Source organism: Dipodomys merriami, unplaced genomic scaffold (genome assembly GCF_024711535.1).
Source record: "Dipodomys merriami isolate MVZ:Mamm:240054 unplaced genomic scaffold, mDipMer1.0.p SCAF_4, whole genome shotgun sequence".
NCBI classification, from domain to species: Eukaryota; Metazoa; Chordata; class Mammalia; order Rodentia; family Heteromyidae; genus Dipodomys; species Dipodomys merriami.
Genome location: NW_027205603.1, coordinates 57292697 through 57320599, shown reverse-complemented (window position 1 = coordinate 57320599; position 27903 = coordinate 57292697). Strand labels below are relative to the sequence as shown.

At 36.5% G+C, this 27903-nt stretch overlaps 1 protein-coding gene across 1 annotated transcript in view; it reads right to left on the bottom strand.

Annotated features, from left to right (window-relative positions):
* Positions 1-27903, bottom strand: part of Necab1 (N-terminal EF-hand calcium binding protein 1) — a 145196-nt gene that overhangs the window by 106703 nt on the left and 10590 nt on the right. Inside the window, exon 3 of the mRNA XM_069991034.1 lies at positions 11396-11504. Coding sequence (XP_069847135.1) covers positions 11396-11504 — 109 coding nt within the window. The remainder of the gene's footprint in view (positions 1-11395; positions 11505-27903) is intronic.

Genomic DNA, 27903 nt, shown 5'->3' with positions numbered 1-27903 from the left:
GAGTTTTCCAAAGGAACTCTTAAAAAGCAAAACTATAAACCAGGCGCTGGTGGCTCACGCCTGTAATCTGAGCTACTCAGGAGGCTGAGATCTGAGGATTGTGGGTCAAAGCCAGCCCAGGCAGGAAAGTCCGTGAGACTCTGATCTCCAGTTAACCACCAGAAAACTGGCAGTGCTATGGCTCAAGTGTTAGAGTGCTAGCCTTGAGCTGAAGATCACAGGGACAGGGCCATGGCCCAGAGTTCAAGCCCCATGACTGACCAAAAACAAAACAAAACAAAAAAGCAAAACTATCTCTTTTTTTTCTCAAAATCTTTAGGAGCTAGAGAAAAAGATGCTACAAGTAAGTAAATGGGATGGGGTAATTAATGAAACAAAAAATATATTTTGTTTGTTTGTTTTGGTAATTTGTTTGAGCTCTGGGCCTATGTGCTGTCCCTGAGCTCTTCAGCTCAAGGCTAGCATTCTACCACTTGAGCCACAGGGCTACTTCTGGTTTTCTGGTGGTTAATTGGAGATAAGCGTCTCATGGACTTTCCTGCTCGGGCTGGCTTTGAACCACAATCCTCAGATCTCAGCCTCCTGAGTAGCTAGGATTCCAGGTGTGGGCCATCGGTGCCCTGCTATGATACTATTTTTTGTTTATGATTTTTTTAAGGAAGCATAATAATGAAATGTAGAAGCTAGTTCTAATGGCCAAATGGAAATAATAACTGGAGACTGAATAATAAATTAGATGAGTTATGGTAAGAATGTAAGATGTCAGTAGTTACAAGAATGTGTACAGGATATATGCAAGTAGTGGACCTCTTAGCCATGCACACTATTCCCTCGAATGCTTAATCAACAAATAAAGATAATGTCACATGTGAGAATTGCTTATATATCTAAATTTGGTATGTAACTGAACAAAGACTAAAGGAATAAAGGACAAGCAATACAATGTCTATATTTTGGCAGACTCTGAAGCTACAAAGAGTAGCACAGGCATGCTTGTTGTGAGATGTGGTACAGCAGGACTTCTAGGAACAGACACAAATAGACAAAAAGAGTGAGGGTGAAGAGGCTAGGACTCTGAACGAGTCAGTGGGATCAGGATGTCTGTTTAAATAATAGTTTCCCAGGAAGTGGTCTTTTCCATTACAGATAACATAAGCTTCTCTTGATAGGCCTCATGTTTCATAAGAACTCTTTGGAATTTAACCTCTACTGAGCTTCTTGTCCTCTTGGTAAAGGGAGAATTACCTTCTCTAAAGAAGATGATAAATGAAAGGTTTTGAGACCTATTAAGCAATTATTTGATCTGTAGGAGATTCAAGCTTTGCCTGATCAGAATCTATTCTGCTTATATTATAAAACACTATCCTGATTTCACTTCATATATTTTCCTTAAAGCGATGATGTGTTCCCAGACTATATATGCTGGGAATGTTGGAAATGAAAAGTAGGTAGTCTCTCATAGAGTTTGCCAAACTGGTAACAATACGAACCTTGAGCTTCTAGTGACCATATTGATCTCTCAGTAAGAAACTCTTCCCAAGATAAAAGTCAATATAGAGAAAGAAAAGGTGATTGATGATAGAAGACAGATAGATTCCCAGAATCACCATTTGGGAACTTAACTTCAGCACATCTGAAACCTAACTCAGGGCTTATCTGACATATGAGCCACATAATAATTCCCACAAGTCAGCTTAACTTACATTTCTGTCACTCTCAACCAGTAAATGACTCTCTACCACAGTCCTATTCACCCTCCTATAACTTTTGTCAAGTAAGGTCTAGGCGATGTTGAAGGAAATCTGTGAGAAGAATGTTTTTGTCTTCCTCTGAATTGTTATGGATTTTCTGACTGCATTTACCCCCATTGTGCACAGCATTCTGAAAGTCATCTCTCTCTTGAAAATAGCTTACATATCTGCTGGCTTTTTATCTGCTTATTCCAAGAAAGGCTACTTAATGCCTGACTATAGGCCAGTCCTAAGGATTCTGCCCGTACTCCAATCCCTGCTAATTCCTCATGGTGAGATTTAGTCTTTGGTTAATTCTTGGACCATCCATCTGCCAGGGCTCCCCATCCAGTCAGAAGAGTGGGAATTCAATTCCTGCAGCAGTGGCTTTCCATTCCATTTTAGCCCAGATGCAGTTTGGATTTTGATGCTCAGTTTGCCCTTTTGGCATACAGCCCACACCATCTTCAGCTTTCTAATTTTGGTACCTTTCAGTCATGTCATGCTTGTTGAGTTAGCACCTGGGATTAAACCTTATCCTCCTCTCTTTTCCAGACACTTAATTTGGTGTTACTTTCTAAGTCTTCAGTTGTTGAAGATGGTATAGGGGGTTTATCAATAGGGTGATCTATCATCCCCTACTTGTAATGAACTTCATAATCACAACAGAATGCTGACCCTGCCACTTTTCTTTTTGAAAGAAAAAAACAAAAAACTTCTAACCATCTATGTCTACATGTAAGCACTGTAATGAAGAATAACTCAAGGAAGAAAGTGTCTTTATCAACTGATTCATCAAGCTTTGGGATTTAACTGTCACGCACAAATATATGATAAAAAATCTTCTTTTGTTGGAGAAAGAGCAGAAGTCTGCTATCTGAAACAAATCCTTTGATATAATTACTCTCAATTACTATGGGGCTTTATCTCATCATTGGTGCATAAAAACTGTCTTCAAGTACTAGAAAGACTTGGCATAAAATATTCATTTTCTGAATGGCCCTAAAGAGCAAAACTAAGTGGGAATGGATGGAAAAAATAGTTTAGTGTAGCAGAGAATTTTTTGAAACTTGTATGGCCAGCTCATTTTATGTGGTGATTATATTTCTGTTGCTGTAGTATGCCTCTGTGATTTAATAAGCCCTGGGTTGAGATCTCAGTGCTAACCATCCCCAAATTATTTTAGTTTGAAGCACAGAATGCTTGATCTGAATTGTACAGCAGTCTATGTCTAGCCCAGGTCTCTGATTGAGGGTACAAGGATATTTTTCTCTTAAGGTCAATTTCCAACCATGAACAAAACTTCCATCTGGTCTAACATTCGGTCTGCCCAGACAATCTGGAACTCTTAAAAAGTACTGTAACAGAAGTAGTTTTTTTGTGTCTCTGGGAAACCTTTTCCTGAGTTTGTGTTATGAATAATAGCACAAAACTTTATGTTAATTTTTTATGTTTTCTTCTAACTACCTGCAAAATAGGGACAACCTGGATTTTTGATCAGGAAATGCACCTTCTACGAGCTATGGAAGCTTTCTCTAGCCCTAATAATCTTCTCTATTTACTCATTTCCTAATTGGCCTGGTGATCCCATTTTATAAGCTATCAAACTGTATATTTATATTTGCCAGTATTATTTTTCATAGACATAAATATTTAAAGCTCTCAGAATCTCTTCTGAACAGTAACTAAATAAGAGTTGAGAAAATATGTGTTTAAAAAACATTTAATAAAAAAATTTAAAAGCACATCCATGTTCATTGCCCCATTATTTGCAATTGCCAAGATATGGAAACAACCTAGATGCCCCAATGAATGGATCAAAAAATGTGGTATCTATATACAATGGAATTCTACATAGTCATTAGAAAGGATAAAATAATGGTGTTTTCAGGGAAATGGATGGAATTAGAAGAAATCATGTTGAGAGAGGTAAGCCAAGATCACAGAGACAAATGGCATGTGTGCTGCCTGATATGTGAAAGTTAGATTTAAAATGCAAGAGGCTATGGAAAATTATACAGGATTCTAGACGCTCACATACAGTGCAACCAAAAGAGGATAGTCTTAGGAGAAAATCACCAAGTTGTAATACCCAACAAACTCCAAAGATAAGGAAACAAAGGGCCTTTTCTTAATTTGTCTTTTCATTCTCTGATGACTCTGTATTCTTTACCTCATATTTGGTGTACACATGTACACATCTGAGGGAAAGTAGGAGGAGGGCACAGAATCAGGGGAAAATGGGTGAAAAAATCCAGCAGTAGAGCCCGCTAGCTGCATTGGACATTGATGAAAGTTAACCACGTAACTCGAGGGCAGAGATAGGGACAAGGGAATGAGAGAGAACGATGGAACAGATAATACTATGCAAAACAAAGGAAATGTACTTATTACCTGACATAGGTAACAGGCTGTCTATTACCTCTAAAACAACAAAAATAATTAAAAACATTTAATAAGCCAGGTCTGTAATTGTATTCACTGTATTTGATCTTAGTGCCCTTCATCTAGCCTGGGGAGGAGAAGGAAAAAAACAAAATGCTTAAATAGGGATACAGGTTGACCCATTGTAACAATGAGATGTACGAGACACTATGTTGAAAAATGAGCTTTACAAGTTAGGTCGGGAGGGGGAGGGAGGGAAATGTAGTTATAGAGGTGGGAGGGAAGGGTGGGTAGGGGAAAAACAAAGGAGGAAGTAACAATGCTTGATGGGAAATGTACTCATTACCTTGCTCATATAACTGTAACCCCTCTGTACAGTATCTTTACAATAAAAAACTTATTTAAAAATAAAGAAATAAAAAGAAAAAAACATTTCATAATCCTAGCTACTCAGGAAACATGTGGGGATCATAGTTCGATGTCAGCCTAGGTAGGAAAGTCCCTGAGACCCTTACCTTCAATTAACCACCCAAAAGCTGTAATTGGAGCTGTAGCTCAAGTAGTAGAGTACCAGCCTTGAATGAAAAAAAAAAAAAAAAAAACAAAGGAGAATGCCCAGGCCCTGAGTTTAAGCACTAATACTGGCACATATACACAAAAACAAAACATTTCATACAGCTGGAAGAGCTTCGTTAAGTAAAATTAACTGAAATGATGAGAAGAGTAATAATGATTTTAAGAAAAAGAAAGATTACATATATTTATCTCAGAAAGAAGATAGTTAATAAGAGGAGAACAAAAATCTACGAAATTATGAAAGTTTCAGTAAAGTAGAATGACAGTTTTCAAACTATTCTGAAGTGTTAACCTACATGTACTTCCTTGAAGATTTGGAGAAGTTAAAAAGTAAAAGTTATTCTTAAGCTTACAATTTAACCATTTTCTTATTTGTTTTACATCTTCCAAGTACCACATACAGAAGAAGTGTATGTCATTTGTTCTTTACCTTACCAATTACTTTATGTAAGAAAAAATGGGAAAACAGTTCAAGTCTAAAAATAATGAAAAAAATGTATCAATTTAAAATAAAAAAGTCCAAAACTGTATGGAAAGTTGGGCTTCAAATTTCTTCTAATTTGACTGAAGTTTCCTTTCCATTTCCAAAGTCTCTGCTCTGAATGAAAATATTCAGGCTGTTTGCTCAGGAATGTAATTTCTTTCCAAACAGTCAGAAGACTTAGAATATATTATATACAAAACAAATGATAATTCATGGAATTCTCCTTAGAATGAGATGATCCAAGTAGTAAGTCCAAGTCTGTTCATGAGCAAACTGGAAAATGACCACAGCGCACAGGCAGATTCCTTCTCATGGTAGGATAGGGGTTTCCTGCTTGTCTTTTTTTTTTTTAAATAAAGGTTTTTATTGTGAAAATACTATACAGAGGGGTTACAGTTACATGAACAAGGTAATGAGTACATTTCTTATCCAGCATTGTTGCCTCCTCCTTTGTTTTTCCCCTACCATCCCTTCCCTCCCACCTCCTCAGCTACACTCTCCCCCACCCCACTACCCACCCCACCACTAAATTGTAAAGTTTGTTTTTTTGACATAGCATCTTATATATCTCATTGTTGCAATGGGTCAATCTGTATTCCTATTAAAACAATTTGTTTTTTCCCTTCCCCTCCTCAAATTATACCAACATCAAATACAGTGAAAACAGTGTTTATATAGTGGGAGAGGGACATACAAAGCAACAAAAAAATCACATGGTACATTATAAACACATTAGAAACAATAGCAGGGAAGAAAAAACCACCGGTGTCCCTATCTTGGGGTTCATTATGCTTAAATCATCTTATATGACCTTTTCTGTTTGTCCCAGACATATACCAGCACAACTATGATCATTGCAGCATTACTTACCACAGCTAAGATATGGAACCAACCCAGATGCCCCTCAGTAGATGAATGGATTAAGAAAATGTGGTATATATATATATATATATATACCACATTTTCTTAATATATATATATATATGTATGTATATAATGGAATTCTATGCCTCCATCAGAAAGAATGACATTGCTCCATTTGTTAGGAAATGGAAAGACTTGGAAAAAATTATATTAAGTGAAGTAAGCCAGGCCCAAAGAAACATAGGTTTCCCTTATTTGCAATAACTAGTATATGTGTTTATCTTTTAAATACACTGAAACATTCTCTTTAAGTCAAACCTGAAATATTCTCAACAGTGGTAATATTTATGTACAGAAATCATTGTATACTCCTAAATGTCTATGTTCTTACAAGGTTGAATAGGTTTGGAGTTTGCTTTACTTTATTTGTATTATGAAAGGAGATTCTGTCTAAAAAATGCGACAAGTAGTTCTAGGGAAACAAAAAGCCGATTGCAGTGAAGTTCTCTTAAGACAATTTCTTAAGTGAAGATATTGATCTTTTCAAGTGGAAGTACAAATAATAAATGAGAAAAATGAAAGAGAAATAGTTAAAATTTTATAAGAAATAATCTACCTAATTTTGATATTTGAAATATTTCCATAGTATTACAATGTAGATACTAGCTAGAATTACTCTTCTGAATAAAATTGACTTCTCAGGATCAAGTAAATATCTTAAGAATATTATTCATATGAAAATTTATGAAATTGAAAATATGAAAATTTACTAGTAAGATAAGTTTTGAAAACTTATTTGCAAAGGAATAGTAGGATAACAACAAGGAAGGGAAGGGGTAACAATGATCGACAAGTAGTGTACTCATTGCCTTACTCATGTAACTGTAACCCCTCTTTACAGCATCTTTCCAATAAAATAAAACATCAAAATATTATTAGTGAAATATGTCCTAATTATTTCCTTTCTTCCTTCTTGCCTTCCTTCCTTCCTTCCTTCTTCCCTCCCTTTCTCCCCTCCCTCCCTCACCTCCCTTCTTCCTTTCTTTGCTTTCTTCCTTCCTTCCTTCCTTCCTTCCTTCCTTCCTTCTTTCTTTCTTTCTTTCTTTCTTTCTTTCTTTCTTTCTTTCTTTCTTTCTTTCTTTCTTTCTTTCTTTCTTTCTTTTTTTCTTTCTTTCCTTCTTTCCTTCTTTCTTCAAAGTGTTTACGTCATGTGGCAAATGTGGCAAGTATCCAAACTGCGTGTGGTGGTATATACTTGTAATCCCAGCATTTGAGAGGAAGAAGCAAAAGGTTTATGAATTTGATGCCAGTCTAGGCTATATGTGAAACTCTGTCCCAAATGCAAACATATAAACAAACAAAAATATGGCAATTATACCATTTGTAGTGAAGAGATTGGTTTCCACTAATGGCAGGAATGAACTAAGAAAATCTTAGAATGTGTGTGTGTGTGTGTGTGTGTGTGTGTGTGTGTGTGTGTGTGTGTGTGTGTGTGTGTGATGTAATGGGGCTTGAACTCAGGGCCAGCATACTATCCCTTAGCTTCTTAGCTCAAGGATAGTGCTCTACCACTTGACCCACACATTTTCTCTTGTTAATTTGAGATAAACTCTCATAGACTTTTCTGGAGGGCTGGTTTTGAACTGTAATCCACAGATCTTAGCCTCCCGAGTATCTACTATTACGGACATGAGCCATTGGCACAGAATGGAATGTATACTTCTGTAAAGGGCAAAACCTTACTCAAATACAATCCAAAAAATTCAGTAAATTAAGCAGATGCTGACTTAATGGTCTCTGAGGTAGAGTTAAACCAGAGACATCAGAGGGGTAGCAACCAGGTAGCCACGAGGGCCTCAGAGTGGATGTTCATGGACTCTGACTCTCCAAGTTCTCATGAACAAAGAGACAGAAAAACTGCTGGTTCCTTTAAATTATACATGAATCAGATTATTTAAGCTTGTATGTGCACTCAGTTACACTGGAGTGGCTAGGGATATACAGCAGTGGCAGGATTTGAAAAGAGATTATACTTTCATAGAAGGTACTTGGCAAGAGAGAAATGATTGGCACACATTGTACAACAACAAAAAATAATTAGAACTTGGGTCACACAAAGATGAAAGTTACACTTGCTCAAAACGAAACTCTGAAATTCTTATGCCAAAGTTTGAATTACACTTTATAAAAGATTGAAGCAGGCCAATGGCATGCTCTTCAAAAGAAAGAAAAATAATTCATGGATATAACTCAGAAGTCTCCAACTAATATACTTTAATTCCAAATTAAGCTGCACATCCTTTATCAGAACCTATATATTGTTGTTACTAATAGATAAAAGTAACTAATGGTAATGATTATTTCTTTGGAGTTATTATATAAAAAATTACATATACACTAGCTAATTTTATCATCAAGTAACCCAAACTGATAAATATGTAACAAAAGGGATAAAATACCAAAATCAGGTGCATAAGATCTTTATTTCTCATTAACATTTATATGTATTGAAAAATCTTCATAATAACAAATCCTAAAATTATGATTTTTCAATAAATGTTCTGAACAAAGATATGGTTAAACCTTTTCACTGAATTAAAGAGGGAAGAAATAATCAGCATGGAGTATCAGCATCCCAACATCTAATACCTGATTCACAAAGAATCTAAGCTATCCTTTCTCATAAGGGTAGAGTATAACTTCCTTTCTTTCACCATGAACATTCTTTTCCAGTAGCAATGTAAAGATTCAACTAAAATCCCCTGTAGTCTTCCTCCATTTCTACTCCTTAAAAACTTGTCCATTGGCAGACCACAGTGACTTATAGAAGTGTTGCCCTATGGCTCAAGTTCTTTACTAGTTTTTCTTGGTGTACAAGATAAAGTTGAGGTATTTCTGTAGTCACAGAATATCAGTTCTTTCTGACACAGCACATTGATTGCTCTCTACAACCATCTCCTTTCCCTGAGCCTTACAGTTAGCATGTCGGCCATCAGAAAGTAACTGTCACTTTTTTTCTCACCTTGTACTTCCAGGCTTTTCTCTGATTGGAATATTATTCTTTCTCCACTCTCCCCATCTCCTCCTTCTTTTCACCTAAACAATTTCTACTTTTCCAGGATGAATCGACTCCCATGCACAGTTCCTGAGCCTAACAAACTGAGCTTTCTCATACTATGACTCAGAAGCTGAGTCATAGTATGATATATTAGAATGGTCAGTCAGTGAGTCTATTTCTACACTAAACCATAAAGCTGTTCCTGTGTACCTTGAATGCCTACTAAAGATATGCTACAGTAGATTTGTTCAACTGAATGGAAAACTTCCAAGTCAGTTATTCATTAATACTATTTCTGATATAATTTCTGAAAATATTCAAGACATTTACCAGAGAATTTAGTAATCAACTAAACTTAGCAAAGAAACTTACTACTTTAAAGATATGCAGACACTTGAGTAATGTGGATTAAATTTTTAATTTTTTATCTTAATAGTTTGCCTCAAGAAAATGTCTGTTTGTATATATAGTTAAAGAGCATTTTCTCAGCATGCTGGCTCCCTGTCTGGAACCATCTCAACACATTGCCTAAAGCAAGATAGGGATTGTTCAAGTGGTAGACACATTTGATGGGTCTCGAGGCACAGCTAAAACAGGGTTGTATATTTCACATCAGAATTTTATAATCACTACTATCCCAAATAATAAGATTTGGTTAAATTACCCAAAAATAAGTATCACATGTCTGTTATTTTCTACCCTAAAGTCCTCATTAGTTTATACTATTAAGCAGAGTGAGATTACAAAGAGCATCTTCGTAAATGCTATGTTTGCAAAAGAAAGGTTTATGTAGCAAAATAAATTTATCAATAGACAACTATACATCCACTATTCAGAGATAATGTTATGTCCCACAATTCCTGCCTTTCTCAGGTGACACTGCTTGGAATTCAACATACCTAAATTGTCCAGATGTTTACTCTAAATTCATCTCAGTTTACTGCCACAAATACATGGTGTAAGCCTTTTGAACATTTAATAGTTTAACAAGATGAATATCAGGAAGTTGAAACATGTTTTGAATGGAGAAAAACTGTTAAGAGGGATATGGATAAATGGAAAAAGGAATAAAATCATACTACTCAAGGCATGTATGCAAAAATGGAAATGAGAAATTATGTGACTGGTGGAGAACAAGTAAGTGGGAAGTGTGACTGCGCAAAATTTTAAAAATTAAAAATTAAATTAAGATGGCTGGGAAGGTGGCTCAGTGGTGGGGTGCTTGCATCGCATGCATGAGGCCCTGGGTTCGATTCCTCAGCACCACATAAACAAAAAGCCAGAAGTGGCACTGTGGCTCAAGTGGTAGAGCACTTGCCTTGAGCTGAAGAGCTGAGGGACAGCAGCACCCAGGCCCAGAGTTCAGGCCCCACGACTGATAGGGAAAAATGCATTAAGATAAGAATATGAGATTTGATCTTTCTTGTTCTTTTTAATGTACTTATAATGTACTATGTGTTTTTTTGTTTCTTTTGTATGTTTTTCCCCATGGTACAACCCCAGTTGTCACTGTATCTGATTCCAGTGTCCTGCATCTTGTATATACATTTTTCTAATTTGGGGAGGGGAAGGGAAATATCAAAATGCTGAAATAAGAATACAGGATGACCCATTGTAACAATGAGATATACAAGACACTATGTTGAAAATGAACTTTACAACTTTGCGGGGGCAGGGAGGAAGGGAGGATGAGGAGTTTGGGGAGGTGGGGAAGAAAAGGATGATAGGGGAAAACAAAGGAGGTGGTAACAATGCTCTATAGGAAATGGACTCATTACCTTGCTCATGTAACTGTAAACCCTCCATACAGTATCTTTACAATAAAAATATATATGAATTTAAAGAATTTTTAAAGAATAGCTTAGCTCAATTTTTTTTGGGGGGGTCATGGGGCTTGAACTCTGGACCTAAGTGCTGTCCTTCAATTCTATCAGCTCAAGACAAGTTCTCTACCACTTGAGCCACAGCACCACTTCTGCTTAGGTCAAATTTTAAACAAAGAAAACTCAGATGATGAAGTAAAACAGGATTCTACTTGCTTAGGAATGATATGGTTAGGATGATTTATTATCTCTATTTTACATTCTCCAAAAGGGCACAATCTAAAACAACTTTATGAGAGCTCGCTGAAGGTCAGTTGGTTTCAATTTTTAAAGAAGGCATAACTCAAAATTCAGTAAAGGTTAGCATTTTTCTACAATTTACTCTCTACATCTTTGCCCTACCTCTCCACACATATGGACTCCTTCATACTCCCTACTTCATTTACAGTCTAGTCATAAAATAGAAGTTCCTTACTTAGTATTATGTGTATCAATGGTATGGAAGAGTTCATGTAATTCTTCTCCACTGAGCACTCCATCTGCAAAATATGCTTTGAATTCTTCAAAGGATAATTTTCCATCATCTGAAATAATACAAACAGAAAATAAATAAGTCATTTCAACCTTGTATATTGTTCTCTTTTGATTTTTTTAAAACACAACCCAATTGCTCATGTTTGTTTATTTATCTACATAATACAATGAGTTCAAAAAGAAAGAAAAGTTTAAGGTGCTAATTATGACTATGATAATAACAACGAAATTATAGTAATAGCATGTCAATGTATTCAGTCTGGTGAAATATAAATGTATATGGTTTGAATATTTATGTCTAGCCTACTACCTTGATAAACATCTATCATTTTCTAGAAGATTGCATGATCAATACTAAAAATGGGCTTAAGAGGAGAGAGAAGTATGCTTTTATCTCTGCAGAAGCTGTTAGTTATCATAGGTATGCTTTTTAAATAATAAATAAGCCATAGATTTGGAAGTGTGACTGAAGTGGCAGAGAGCTTAGCTAGCAAGCATAAAACCCTGAGTTCAAACCCCAGTACTGTCATATAGAAAGAGAGGAAGAGAGGAAAACAGACAGAGGGGGGGGGAGGGAGGAGAGGAAGAAGAGAAGGGGTATGTTAAGCAGAGAAAAAGAGGCAGGAAAGAAAAAGAAAAGAGGGGTAGGGAGGGAGGAAAGAAGGAAGGAGGAAGAAAAAAAGGGAGGAAGGAAGGAAGGAAGGAAGGAAGGAAGGAAGGAAGGAAGGAAGGAAGGAAGGAAGGAAGGAAAATAGAAGGAAGGAAGGCAGGCAGGCAGGAGAAAGGACTTACAGTGCAAGCACTGAGTTTTAAAGAATTTCAGGCTACCTCAGTATACACAGTGCAACTTCGTCTCAAACAAAAGGAGGAAGGGGAAGAGAAAGGGGAAAAAATTAGAAAGGAAGGAAGACAGGAAGGGAGGAAAGAGAGAGAGAAACAAAGGCAAAGAAAAGAAAAGAAAAACAGAAACCAGCATATTATTTCCAGTCCCACCACTGGGTTGTTTGGTGAATTAAGTATGTACACACTGATGGTGTCTTCTTATTGGTGAACATATTATGGCTCTTGTATGAGCTGAACAAGGCTATAGCACTATACTAGAATCCTGGGATATTTTGAACAGGTCAGGCCTCTGTAACACTGCTTTATAATTTGGGTAAGTAAGTGATGTTAAGTAATAATATGCATCCTAGCAAGTAAAAGCATTGACAAGCATATGCATTGGCTATATTTTTTAACCTTGTTGAAAAAATATAAAAGGGAAAAGGAAACATTGAATTACAGCCCTAATTGGAAGGGTGCAAATGTGTGCTTTGAAAAACTGTTTGCACCACATGCAGGACTCCTGAAAGGCTTCCACATTTTTAAACAATTGCAAAGAGTTCCTTTTGAATCCAGCACCATAATGTTAAGCAGAAATGTCAACAGAGAAAGAGGGGGGAAAAGCCTCTTATATATGTTTCCCTATGAATAAAGAAATTATATTTTCATTAATATTCTTAATTTCAACTTAAAATGTCCTGCTATAGTTTCTTTTCAAATGGACCAATACTGTGAAACCTGGGTTTATACTGACTTGGCTCACAGAACACTGTGAGGCCTGATTTCCTAGAGTGATAAATTCTAACTTTCAGAACCAATGGACATTATTTTCAACATTTCAAGAAGAATTACATGCTTAGTCTGAGTTTGTCATAAACATGTTTAGTCTTTCTCTGCTTTAATTATTCTGGTTTTATTTTTAAATTTCATTAATGTTTTGGGATTGAGGCAGCAGGGTGCTGTGATCAGGAACACAGATTTTTTTCTAGTGCTCGTTCTTGTATATTTTATTGCATTTTAAAGATGTTATTTGTTATTATATATTGTATTCATATAGCTAAAGAGGCAAAACAATGTAAAAACATGTAGAGAATCTTGCTCTTTCTTCTCTTCTCTATTACAGAAGTGGTATATTCAATTTAAAAATTCATCAGACTGTTACTTCTTTATGAAAATGAATTTTTATTTCTCTTCATTTCTATCATAAAAGCAGTAACCTATATACACCACTCTATTTTGAAAATAGTCATGCTCTAAAATAGACACTGTTCAGTCTTTATTTTGAAGAATTAGACACCAGCAGAGAAAACTGAAAGGCGTATTACATTTCCCAATCTTTTTGTGTATTTTTTGGAGACATGTCTCACTCAGTAGGCCAGGCTAGCATTAAACTCCAGATCTTCTTGCCTTTGATTCCTGCATGACATGATTATAGGTATGAAAAACTATGCTCAGATTTCCTTTTTGTTTGGTGATACTGAACTCAGGTCCTTGCAGTTGTTACGCAGGTGCTCTGCCACTTGTACCATGCCTCCAGTCCTTTGTGTTCTAAATATTTTTCAAGTATTGTCTTGCATTCTGAGTTAGCCAGCCAGGATCACTATATGCCTATACCTTCTGTATAGCTGAGATGACAGGTGTGTACCTGGTTTTTTTTTTCATTTATTGAAATGAGATCTTGCTGTTTTTACTTAAACTTGGCCTCAAACTGCAATCTTGTAGATTACCTTCCATGTAGCTGGGAATACAGGTATGAGTCACGGTACCTGGGGTTGGTCTTCCTGTTTTTGATATTTGCCACCTTTACATCTTTCCATTTTTCACTTACTAGTCCATTTTACTTATTTGCCTATTACCGTAAGCAGTTGTACAACAAAGCAGTTGATAATGAATACAACGCATGACCGTACTTTCAACATTCTCACCCAATCGTTGTTACTATTTTTGTCCAAATGTATCACAGTGAGGAACTATAGTCTTAATGAAGTTAAAACGTAAGTTTATCACTTACATTAGTGCATTCATTCTTTTATCAAATATTTATTAAGATTCTACCATATACCAAACACCTTTCCTGTGCTAAAAATATAAGTAGACAAACACTTATGGGACTTACAATTCTGATGGGGGATTTAGACAATGAACAATTACAGTATATGAGAAGGCGGATTCTCGAGATCATTTTAAAAGGAAAGGTCTGAAATGTAAGTGCATGGGAAAAGTTTCCCAGAAGAAATGGCCTGCAGGTGAGACAAATGAGCAATAGGGGCTCACAAAGATAAGAGTATTCCAGGCAGAGAAAACACAAACCACAAGGCTGGGAGTCAAGAATGGAAACTGCAAAAGCAAAATCAGTATGAAAGAGCATGTATTTGTAGAGAAGGAGAAATCAGAGTGTTATATGTACCTAACTCAACATGATGGATAGCCATAAAAATCATGGTATAAATATGCAACAACTAGAGCTCTCAGAATTTCACTATCAATGGTGACTTTAACCTAGATTTTGTTTGTTTGTTTGTTTTGTGGGTTTTTGTTTTTTTGTTTTTGTTTCTGTCCGTTGTGGGGCTTGAACTCTGGGCCTAGGTGCCAGCCCTGAGCTCTTTAGGTCAAGGCTAGCACTCTACCACCTGAGCCACAGTGCCAATTCTGGTTTACTGGTGGATAATTGGAGATAAGAGTCTCATAGACTTTCTTGACCAGACTGGCTTTGAACCACAATCCTCAGATCTCAGCCTCCTGAGTATCTAGGATTACAGGCATGAGCCACTGGCACCTGGCTCAACCTAGCTTTTGTAAGCACTGAAAATGATTATGCTTCTAAAACACTAGCTTTTTCTTTCTTAGTATTTCTGAAATCTTTAAATAATGTACTTTATCAAGATCAAAACACAAAAGCATGATTATTGATAATGATATCAGAATACCTGTATGGTATAAATAAATGAAATTTTTTATAAGCTTTGTCCACAAAGGATAAGTTTTATATATGCATGTATATTTTAGAGGTAAAAATCTTAAAAATGAGCCGGGTGCCAGTGGCTCATGTCTGTAATCCTAGCTACTCAGAAGGCTGAGATCTGAGGATCATGGTTCAAAGCTAGCCTGGGCAGGAAAGTCCGTGAAACTCTTATCTCCAATAAACCACCAGAAAACCGGAAGTGGCACTGTGGCTCAAGTGGTAGAGCACTCGCCTTGAGCTGAAGGGCGCAGGGACAGTGCCCAAGCCCAGAGTTCAGGCCCCACGACCAACAAAAAAAAAAAAAATCTTAAAAACAGAAACTTTGTTTCTAAAAGGAAATTGTAAATTCTGAGAAAGCACAGTTAATATTAATCATCTAATAAATTTAATAGAATAAATACTTGCTATAAAATTTTTATATCACCTTGTATAAGTCAGTAATATCATTGTATATCAACTTTGTGTGTGTGTGTGTGTGTGTGTGTGTGTGTGTGTGTGTGCAAGTGCATGCACCTGCACCAGTCCTCAGGTTTGAACTCAGGGCCTGGGCCCTACCCCAAGATCTGGTGGGTCTTTGCCTAAGGCCAGTGTTCTACCCCTCAAACCATAGCTCCACTTCTAGTTTTTTTGGTGGTTAATTGGAAATAAAGAGTTTCATAGACTTATCTGCCCAGGCTGGCTTTGAACTACAATCCTCAGATCTCAGCTTCCTGAATAATTAGAATTACCAGCCTGAGCCACCAGCACCCAGCTCACATCAAGTTCCTTTACACTAAATGAAAGCTCCTTTTTGTTCTGATCTAATCAAATATTTGCTTTAAAATATTTTAGTATACATAAATAAAATAAAAATTTCTTCTAACTTCAACTATGTGAGAATCTCAGACATTGTTATTCCTCTACTTAGAACAATAAAACATTGGCCAAACTAAAAATGAATGACTTTTCCTTAAAGACAAAAGAGATTGATGCCATGGACCAAACCAATAAGCAAAACTCTAGGAGCATAGGAGAACCCAGAAGAGAAGCTATTGGAGTCATAACCTGATGGAAAAAATTAGATGCCAGTGTTCCCGAATGACTGGAGGCTGAGCGTGGACTAGCGTGAAATGGGCCTGCAGTTTGGAAAGCTTCAGTTTGTTGGTGAGTTTTACCACCAGGAGCTCACCAAATTTTTATGCCAGAGTTGTAGGTCTTGTAGGTGAGGAGAGCATTAATCATGAAATATGTAAGGTGATCTCCATAGCCAAAGTGCTCAACAGAACAAAAACTTTTACCAGCATTCTTTGCCCCAAAGGAAGGACATTGCTGCCACTGTAGCTCCCATTAGTTTTCCAGTCTCAACTAAGAGTGGGGACAGGTAAGAAGCCCTTGACAAGGTGACAGGCTAAAGATAGTGGCCCAATAAAGACTGATATTTAATGATAAGAGTCTGGAACTTACTACTCCAGCAGCAGAGAGCACATGCATTATGTGTGAGACTCAGCTTCTGTTTGAGGAACAGTAATTTAGAGGAGCTTAAAGTCAACAAAGTGTTCAAAACATAACAGAGGGATCAAAAGCCTCGGTCACAACCACAGAAAATATTCAGCACAACCTAATTGCTAGAAAGATTTATATAAATCCTCCCAGTAGACTATTTATCTCCATCCCTGGGACCTGATGCATAAGACACAGCATATCAAAACATAAAGAAAGCACAATGACCAAACAAAAATCAGAACCAGATTCAGATATGACACAGGTACTGGACTCAAATTAATATGCTAAGGGTATTAATACAAAAAGTAGGCAATATGTGAAGAAAAGGTGGGTAATACAAACAGACAAATGAAAACTAAGAAATTCTTCAAAATTCTCCAAAATCTGAATTAGGGAAGGGAAGAGGAATAACAATGGTAAGACATAGGACAAAGGGCAAACCAATACAACAGTGATACTCACAAGACAATATGTTAGGTATGAGCTTTATAACTGGGGGGGGGGGGAACAGGGAAGGTAATGGGGGAAGAGAAAGTGGGAGAAAAATGAGAGAGAGGGTCATAATGATTGAGAAGAAATGTGCCCAATACTTTCCATATGAAACTGTAACTCCTCTGTACATCATCTTGACAATAAAATTAAATTAAAAAAAGAAACAAATTCCTTCATTAGGTTCATCAGTGGACTTGACACAGCTAAGGAAAGAATCAAGGAGGGAGAGAGATGGTCAATAGAAATGGTAGTATCTTCCCTCCTCTGTAACAATTGTAAGATAGATTTTATGAGCATTTAAAATGATTAGCCTCACAAAATATTGGTATTTTAAAAGTGTAATGCTTAGCAAAAAGAAAAATAAATTGGAAAAAAAGAACAAAACAGAACCAAATTTCCAAGGACTTTAGAAAAATTCAAAAGACATTATTTACATATAATTACAATGTTAGGAGAAGAAAAAGCAAATGTACCAAAAAAATATTTGAAGTTATAGTGGCCATTCTACAAAATGTCAGAACTGGCACTCCTCAAAATTGTTAAAATTATCAAAGTCAAGGAAAGCAATATTCTGCCCCAACCAAAAGAAACTTAAGCTATATGACTATTAAATGTAATATAGTATTTTGAGTAGGGGTCCTGGAACGTGAAAACAACATTAGGTAGCAACTAATATACTATTATTTCCAGAAAAGAGTCTTATTTAAAAATTATCTCTTGTTTAAAATAATGCCTTAACATCATTCACTAATTATAACAAATGTGCTACTGAGATTTAAGATGTAAATAATAAAGAAAAATGGGTATTTGTTCTATGGGATGCTTCTATCCAATATATTGGCCTATTATATTATATTGCAAAGAATTTTTACTCCAAATTTTATTGACTACAGTCATTTCAATACTTTCAGGAAGTAGGTAAGTCTTATTCACTTCAGGAGGAAAAGAAAACTGGAGTACAATAAAGTAAAGCGATTCAGATAAAGTCCCTGACAGCACTTATCCTGGGACAAATTCCCAGATGCTAGTCATTAAGGTACTTTCGGTTTAAAATCTAAGCTTCCAGCTGTCAGGTAGAAAACTAAATAACTCTGTCATTAGATGGAGGCTCTTTTCTGCCTTGCCACCAGACATTTAGATCATCTATCAGGAAGCTTCTTTGTTGCATAAAAATATTTTCATCATTTAGACTTGAGCTGAGGATATATATTATATAATATATATCACTTATATATGTATTAAGAAGCTGCCTTTATCCTGAAGAAATAAATGTCTATTAGTTTTCATAACTGGAAAGGATATACTGCTAATTTACTCTGTGGAAAAAACTTTTATGTCACTTCTCTGGAGAATTGACAATGGCATTTTATGCAAAATTATGAGAGAAGCAACAAAAAATATCATGTTACTCAAAGTCTTGTAGAATAGCAGATAAAACATTTATGAGAGGAGCACAGTTATTTGTAGAAGATGTACATTCAAAATTAGGAGCATAAAGCATACTGGGTTTGAAGGCAAATTTCATTGTGAAAGTGTTAGATTTAGAGAAAGTCCATAGTTGATATGCATTCATTTCCCTCCTCCTCCACGCCTCCATGACTAGTAGATAAACACTGTTTTTTCTAAGTAGTCTGTCTTCCAGAAGAATACCTGTCAGTTCTGGCAGATCAAGAATCTATTCCTGCTTTTTAAAATATGTTTTTATTGTAAAAATATTGTATAGCGGGGTTACAGTTACACGAACAAGGCAATGAGTACATTTCCTGTTCCTTCCTCAAGTAAAAATAATGATTCATGTAGGATATCATCTGCCTTCCTTCTCTAACAGTAAGCATGCCATCCTGCTTGGGGTGTGTGTATAGGGGTGATGGTGTGAAATCCTAGTCTGAAAATTAAGTTTATTCCATCTCCCAGTTATTGTCTCATATTTGGACATGTGACTATTTGTTCAATTACAGAAAACTTTGAGATTTTGCTAAAATTACCACAAAAAGATCTCTCTTATGAGCTACTAGTAGGTCACATTCCAGGAGCTCTTTCTATTCCTGGGGAAAAAGCCTATCTATAAAACAATAGCCCAAACTGAGGTGAACAGGTAAGTATAGGAAGAAGAAAAAGAGAGAGACTTCTGAACACCTAGATATAGGTAAGAGGTCTTAAGTAATGCCAATTCTGAAATATTTCAATGACAAAAGATAGCAAATTCCCAGTTTTGTTTAAATTAATTGGGTTTATTTATTTATTTATTTATTTATTTATTTATTTATTTATTTATTCATTCATTCATTCATTCATTGCCAGTATCAGGTTTGAACTCAGGGGCTGATTTTTATCTACTTGTTTGATGTCTGCTTGCACATTTGCCTGGCACTCCACTAGCATTTTTGCTGTGTTTTAAAAATAATTAATTTAATTTATTTTTAAGGTGTTGTACAGAAGGACGATCGATTCATAAGTCAAGAAATGATTACGTTTCTTTTTGGACAATGTCACCCTTCCTTTGCTTTCCTGCAGTTTCTCCCTCCCGTCCCTGCATAATTGCACAGTCTTTTCCACACAGTGGCCAGTGAGCACCATGACTTCATTTGAACACCCTTCCCCCCTCCGTTTCTGTGCCTTTTTGCTCCTCCTCAAAAGACAGAAAAAAAAACCCTCAAAGCAAAAACAAAGAAACAACAACAACAAATAAGCCCATGTTTCCATTTCCTGGAATGTCTTCTAATAAATAGCATTTTAAATGTTCAGAGTAGTTATGCCTTTGGATTGCTCCCATCAGACTATACTCCTTTAGTTTCACTGTTTGTGTGTGAATGCCTACAGTCCTGTGTAAATTATTATGCCCAGGTGTATTTTAGATCTAGCTTCTACACATTGAGAGAAAACATGTACAAATTTGTCTCTCTGAGCTTGGCTTACCTCACTTACCATGATTTGTACTAGGTCCATCCATTTCCTTCAGATGGGATAATCTTATTCTTTGTAATGGATGAGTAAAATTCAATTTTTTTTTTGTCAGTCGTGGGGCCTGACCTCTGTCCTGGGTGCCGGTCTCTGAGCTCATCAGCTCAAGGCTAGTGCTCTACCACTTGAACTACAGTGCCACTTCTGGCCTTTTCTGCTTATGTGGTGCTGAGGAATCAAACCCAGGGTTCATGCATGCAAGGCAAGCACTCTACCACTGAGCCACCTTCCCAGCCCTAAAATTCAATTTGCCATATTTTTTGAATCCACTCTACTGTAAACTATGTGGGCTGTTTCTATAACTTGACTATTGTGAATAGTGCAGCAATGAACATAGATGTGTGAGTGTCTTGCAATGTTCTGGGAAGATGCCCAGAAGTAATATGGCTGGGTCATAGGGAAGTTCTATGTTGAGTTTGTGAGGAACCTCTAAACCACCATCCAGAGTGGTTATACCAGTTTACATTCCCCAACAGTGCAATAGGGTTCCTTTGCCCTCACTTCCCCACAAGTATTTGTTGTTACTTGAATTCATGATGTTGGCCAATCTAACTGGGATGAGATGGAATCTCAAAGCTGTTTTGACTTACATTTCCTTTATGGCTAGGGATGTGTTTGCTGGTTACATTTAGAAATGGAGTCTTGTAGACTTTTCTGCCTAAAGCTAGCTTCAAACCCCAATCCTCCATGTCTTGGCTTAATGAGTAGCTAGGATTATAGGCCTGACCTACTGATCTGCAGCTTTGGTTAGTTATATTTTTACTCAAACTGAAATTGTCCTGATTGGTTTTAAATTCAGGATCTCATCATCTCAATAGACATTTTCACTCAAGGTTAACACTCTACCACTTGAACTACAGCGGCCACTTCTAATTCCTGTGCCCTCTTCTCATTTTACTCACGGATATCTCTTGAGTTGTTGAGGACAATTATGATTCAAGTTCCCTAGTGTTTGCGTCTCACTCATCAACAAGATGCCAAACTCCCAGACGATGCAGTTATCTAACACCTCGCCTCACCTCAGGTCTCTAAGCATTTATATAATTGATTGTCTAAATTTTCTCTAGTGCGTATGGGAAAATCAAAGAGGAGTTTCTTTCATCTCACAAATACATAATTTATCCTAGAAGTATAAAGCTTTGTCAGAGCTCACAGTTTGTCTAGTTCACCACCAATCTCTTTAAGAACTATAGGAAGTTAATGAGGGAAACTGAAATGTTTTGACTACTCACATTATGTTAAAATATCATTGTGAAGGTTTGACATACATTTATTCTGCTTAATATCCAGAATAACCAAGAAATTGATACTTATTATTTCTGCCAAAAATGTGAGGAAACAAGCTCAAGAAAACTGCTATGTCCAAGATACTAGTGTGTTAAAGTTTCTGTATTCTTTTGCCTTTGGATTCTTACCACCTTGCATAGTATCTGACACCCAAATAACTTGCATAAAATATCTGTCAAATAAAGATATAAAAATAGCAGAGCCAACATCAACCTTTATTCTTCTTGGTTTTATATCTTTATTAGAGCATAATTCTTTCAAACAAGATCATAGCAGGAATGGCTCCATATTTTTGCCTTTTGTTTTTAAATCACTTGAAATATCTCAGAATTATGCTTAGAGAAAGATTGGTATTTTTAGATCTGAATGGCATAACTCTACTGCAGAAATGAGCTATAGCCAATGGAAGTGTCCTGGCTAAGTATTAGGCTTCTTGGGTTAGAAGAAAATCTTATTTAGTCACTCTGTGTTCACTCTGTGCAAGTTCCCTATCACTCAGATTATTCACTATTAAAAATAGAATGTTGATAATGTTATCTGCCATATAAATGCTCACAGGGATTAATAAAATCATACCTATCATACAGCAATACTTTAATAAGGCTATTTACCTTTATTACTATAATAGTAATTTTCTTTGATGTGTAAACAAATATTCTCATGGACTAGAAGACTTGATAATACACAGATTATTAAAATTTTCAAGTTTTTTAAACAATTTAAGTGTAACTTAGAATATTATGGAAAATATGGTTTGAAACAGGTACTCACAGGAAATCTCCTTGCTAAACGTAGCATTGATATCACAACAAATTAAGCTTTCTTTGGAAAAGATTTTTTATTAGTCTATATTAATTGTACAAAGTAGTTCATTGCAGTTATTTTCATATATGCATATAATATTCTTTGATCATATTTGCCCCTGTTACTCTTTCTTATCCTCATCCTCCTTTTTTATGTTTATTAGTTTTCATTATTTGATTTCATAACTCCATACCAAAATTTTTACTACACTAATCATGGTCATATACATAAAATAGTTTATCTCATTACCCAGCTACCAAAGCCAGAAACTAGAACTCAGCTCCCTGCCCGCAGTGTGTATTAAGTGACATTATATACCTTCATCTTCTTCATTAAATGTCAACCAATCATCAATTCTTTGCCAATTATATATAAAAAATGTCATATTGAGCCTTCTTTTCATTATCATGTTTGCCACTGACATTTTGAAGACCCCAATTGCTCTGATATGAAGGATTTTTACAGAAGTTTCAGAGTGAGACTATAAAGGCCTTCAGTAAGGATGGGATAGGATTTAGAAGCAGAGAGCAGTGAGCATATTTTGATGGTTAAGATGACGGTCAAGTTGACAAAGCCTGCTGATAGATTGTATGTGGGACTATCAGAGAAAGAGAAAGCAATCATGGACTCTCTCAAATTTTTGGTTAGAACAACTGCTAAATAGTGTACCATGCCCTAAGATTAGCCAGGAGTTTGATTTTGGACCTGTGCATGCATGCTGGCATTTATTGCTAATATACATTTTTACAAATTGAGAAATTTTGTTCAGGAATGAATTCCCATCCATGTTTTCAAGTTCTATGATTTGTCCTGGCCTCTCCTTGTGCCTAAAATCACTACTATTCCCTCAAATGCCACACTTACTAAGATGAATTGAGATTCAGGTTTTCTGTAACAACACAGGAAGAATTAGATTTATCTTCCTCCATAGACTCATGTTTATGAGTTTATGTTCATGAAATAATAACCATAAGTTGGGAATTACAGTAACCACTAGGTATATATGGAAAGATGAATTGTTTCTACTCTCAAAGAACATATAATCTCGTAGGAGCTGACAGAGCAATCCACTATTTAGCACAATGTCTTAAGTTTATAATAAATAAGATGCACTACACGGAAGAATAGTGGGAAATTAGGCAAAGCCATTGATATTTATTGACTGTGTATTTGTCATGCACAAGGTCTTTGTGTTTTTGTTTATTTACAATCACAATAGTCCTATGAACTGGGCATTGGGGAATAAGTACCCACACAAGTAAATAAAGGTTGCATGTGACAGAACAAATTAATGAGCCACTTCTGATAACTAAGTTATTCATTTACAAAATAGAATTCGGAGAAGGCTTTATAGGAGTGGAAAAGTATGAGCAGTCACAGAAGCCTGAGATCATCTCAAGTAGAGGGAACCTGTACATGCAGACACAAAGGGACACAGGTAGGGGTTTGATGAGCCTGCGCAAGCACCATGAGCGGGAGTCTTGATGTTTATCCTGTGAGTTAAATATAGAATGAAGAATTTTGAACATAGAAATGATAAGATCAGATTTTATACTTTAGAGAAGTTCTTCTAGTATAGCATTTAGTGAAGACTTCCATATGTGTACGTGTGTGTGTGTGTGTGTGTGTGTGTGTGTGTGTGTGTGTGTGTGTGTGTGTGTGTGTGGTGTGTGTTGGTCGTTGGTATTGGAACTTGAACTCATGACCTTTAGCTTTTACTTGTTTTTTTCCTGTTCAAGGATGGCACTGTAGTTCTTGAGTCATAACCTTTGGCTTTGAGTCATAACCTTTGGCTTTTTGCTGGTTAATTGGAATTAAGAGTTTCACAGGCTTTTCTGCCCTGACTGGATTCAAACAGAGACACTCTGATCTCAACGTCCTGAGTAGTTAGGATTATAGGCATAAGCCACAGCAGCTGTCTCTACTGTGTATAAAATTTAGTTAACACATTTATCTCCCATTCTAAAATATAAGGTACATTTTAACTGAGCCCTAGTTCATTCCCTGCAGTATTTGTGTGTGTATGTGTGTGTGTGTGTGTGTGTGTGTGTGTGTGTGTCTGTGTGTGTGTAAGAGAAAGAGAGTAGAGAGAAGAGAGGTTATTGAGTTTAATTTAGGTTTATTCATTTTAATGTCTTTACTACTCAACACAGAATTTTCCCACAGGAGAAAGGCACAGTAACAGTTGAAAGAATGAAAGAAAGCTGGAGGAAGAAAGGGAGAGTTGAAAATAGAACTTATCATCTTTTAAATACAATCACTATGTATAGCTCCTATGCATAGTTCTCATTTACTTTCATAAAATAAATTTAACTTTGCATTTAAGTCACGATCACTTGAACAATTTTTGTCTTTCTCCCTTCAAAGGAATGAACTGACACTCTGAGGATTAGAGCATCCTGAAGATACAGTCAAGATAATCAAGTATAGCAACCTTTTAAACCAAAAAGGACTCTTAGATACATGTATTACTTAATTCACTTTCCCCATTTAATTCTTTTATATAAAACCTTTAAATTAAAATACGTTTGGTTTCTTCAGAGTTCATTGTGGAGTACAAAGTACTAAAAGTATTTTAGGCCTAAAGCAGACTCAATGCACACACAACAATTCAAATTAGAATGTATGGATCTTAAGCAATAGAAAAAGCTAAATAATCAACACAAAGATGGGACAAGCACCAGTGCAGCTCTGGGTTTTAGTAATGACACTGTGGACAGAACCTCTGGCACGGTCACGTGGGCACCGACATGTGGATAACCCAGCATCTGTAGGAGGGTATAAGTGGAACACGGAGTTTGGCAGTCCCAGCAAGCAATAAGAATTAGGATAAAAAATAAAAATGGATAACACTAAGATGTTCAAAAGGGCGAAGTACCTTTCCAAGAAATGTATGAGAATTACCTCATTGATTATGTCAACAATCCTGTGATGGGCACTCTCTTTACCTGCATTTTCCAGATAAGGAAACTAAGAACGTTACTTGGGCCATATAGGAAGAGGTAACGAGGATTTGAACTCACAGTTTGACTACAGAGTCTTAATCATAATGGTCAAACTACATGCCTTTGGGATATAGTGAGAGTGGAGGATATGACTGCATTGTAGGGCCCCCCAAAAAAGAAAGTAATACTGGGTTGGCCAATTCAAGAATCTCACTACAGAAAGCAGAGGGTGAAGTCAAGTTTCAGATATGCTAAGGTACCTTATGCAGTCCAGTATCTGATAGTAGAGAGGCCACTGACTTCTGCAGCGTTAGCAAGCAGCCATTTATTGGGCTCAAGAGCTTGAAGCTAAATTTGCTGTTTGTTTCTGTAACAGCTGATAAGCCCAGCTTTGTAAAGATTAGAATTTTCACAGTTTCCTGCTTCTGGCAGAAAAGTAACACATTTATGAGTGTGAAACTGCTTTACATTTTAGGGGGGGAGTGCACTCAGAAAATAGAAAAATTGTTTTCCCTTATTTTGCTTTTAAAAAAAATCATGACAGTCAAAATTTGCACTTGCAGGTTCTTCCTACACATTATAGTACTTTGGGAGTCTTCCTTCCACCAAAGTCAAGGTCATTCTTAAGGAATAGATTGGGGGGATGTGCTTTGTTTTATTTCTAAATAAATCCCTGTTAAAAGATTTGGCTTTAATGGTCAAGGGCTTTAATGGTCAAGATATTAAGGGTGTAGTTAAAGAATTTGTACATCCCATAGAGTAAATATGAATATAGTGCCATGTATTACATATTACATAATATGTAATTCAATTCTCAGTTTCATATCCCCTTTTGAGAAATTAGTGAGGAGTTATGACATGAAAATCAGTCTTGTACCAATAATTCTAATTTCAGGGCACAATTGTTGACCATCCCATTTTATTTTGGGCCCAAATCCTTGACTATAGGATTAAAACTGGCTAGAGAACTCTGAAGATATGGATGATATTGGGCTGTGTAGCTCATATCAAAGTGTGGCCTTTTTACTAAGGCACAGACACAGACCACAGAGAACCACCAATCTCCATGATACTCTGAACATTGTTGATCAAAAACTCAGCCTTCTAGTCAGCTGCTGGCGGCTTGGGCCTGAAATCCTAGCTACTCAGGAGACTGAGATTTGAACATCAGTTTGAACCTAGCTCAGGAAGAAATATCCAAGAGATAGTTGCATACAATAAATCAGAAAAAATAGTGGACTGGAGGTGTGGCTCAAATAGTGGAGTACCATCTTTAACCAAAAAAGCTGAGCAAGACTGAAGAGCCCTAAGTTCAAGCCCCAGTACCAGCACAAACCCAAAAACAAACGAAAAACAGATGCTTAAGAAGAGAGCATGCTTGAATTAAATAGTATGTCTGATGGTGTTTCTTTTACAGTTGCTTTTTTGTTGTTGTTGTTTGTTTTTGGTGCTAGGGTTCGTTGAATCAGAGTTATGTACATGTTAGGCAAGTATATTGCCATTTGAGCTACATCTCCAGTCTTTTTTCACTTTTAAGGTCAAATTGTTAGTTATGTACTTCTTATACATGGGTTCACAAAATTTATTGAGCATCTACCTATGTTATGGCAGGCATTTCATGCACCAGTATAAACCTTAGACATTACTGATCTCACAGACTTAAGAGTGTATAGGCTGAAACAATGGAATAAAAGCCCAAAGATAAAAATTCTCTCAGGGACTGTAAAGAGCCATTGCACAGAAATCAAAACCACCGCTGGGAAGGTGGCTCAGTGGTAGAGCGCTTGCCTTGCATGCATGAGGCCCTGGGTTCGATTCCTCAGCACCACAAAAGAAAAAAGAAAAAAAAAGCTGGAAGTGACGCTGTGGCTCAAAATCACCACAAACACACAACCTTCCTTTTTGCTTAAAGGAATGATAATAAACTTTAGCAAGTGCACATCAACAAGAGGAATCTGATGGTTCTGTTCATTGCTGTGATCATTTGTATATTGCCTTTTACATAGGCTAAAAAAAATAATCTTTGGGGCAGACATAGATAGATGCTGTATCTCACTTATATGTAGAATCTGAAAAAAGCCAAACTCAAAGTAGCGAAAGGGTAGAGTTATAGTTGCCAAGAGCTGTGGGTGGGATAAATGGGGAGATGTGGTTAATGGATAGAAATTCTAGTCATGCATAGTGGTAATGGATATGTTCATTAATTTGATTATGGACATCATTACAGCATGAATGTGTATATTAAATCGTCAAGTTGTACATCTTAAAAAAATGTATGTACATATTCCTTTACCTTGCAAATATTTTAAAGTAATAATGCATAAAATTAAAGTATAGGGCTGGGAAGGTGGCTCAGTGGTAGAGTGCTTGCCTTGCATGCATGAGGCCCTGGGTTCGATTCCTTAGCACCACATAAGCAAACAGAAAAAAGCTGGAAGTGGCGCTGTGGCTCAAGTGGTAGAGCACTAGCCTTGAGCTGAAGAGCTGAGGGACAGCGCCCAGGCCCAGAGTTCAGGTTCCATGACCAGACTCCCCCCACCCCCCAAAAAATTAAAGTATATTTTTGTAAAATTAAAACACTCAGGAGCCAGGCACTGGTGGCTCATGCCTGTAATCCAAGCTATTCAGGAGGCTGAGATCTGAGGATTGCGGTTCAAAGCCAGCCTGGGCAGGAAAGTCCATGAGACTCTCATC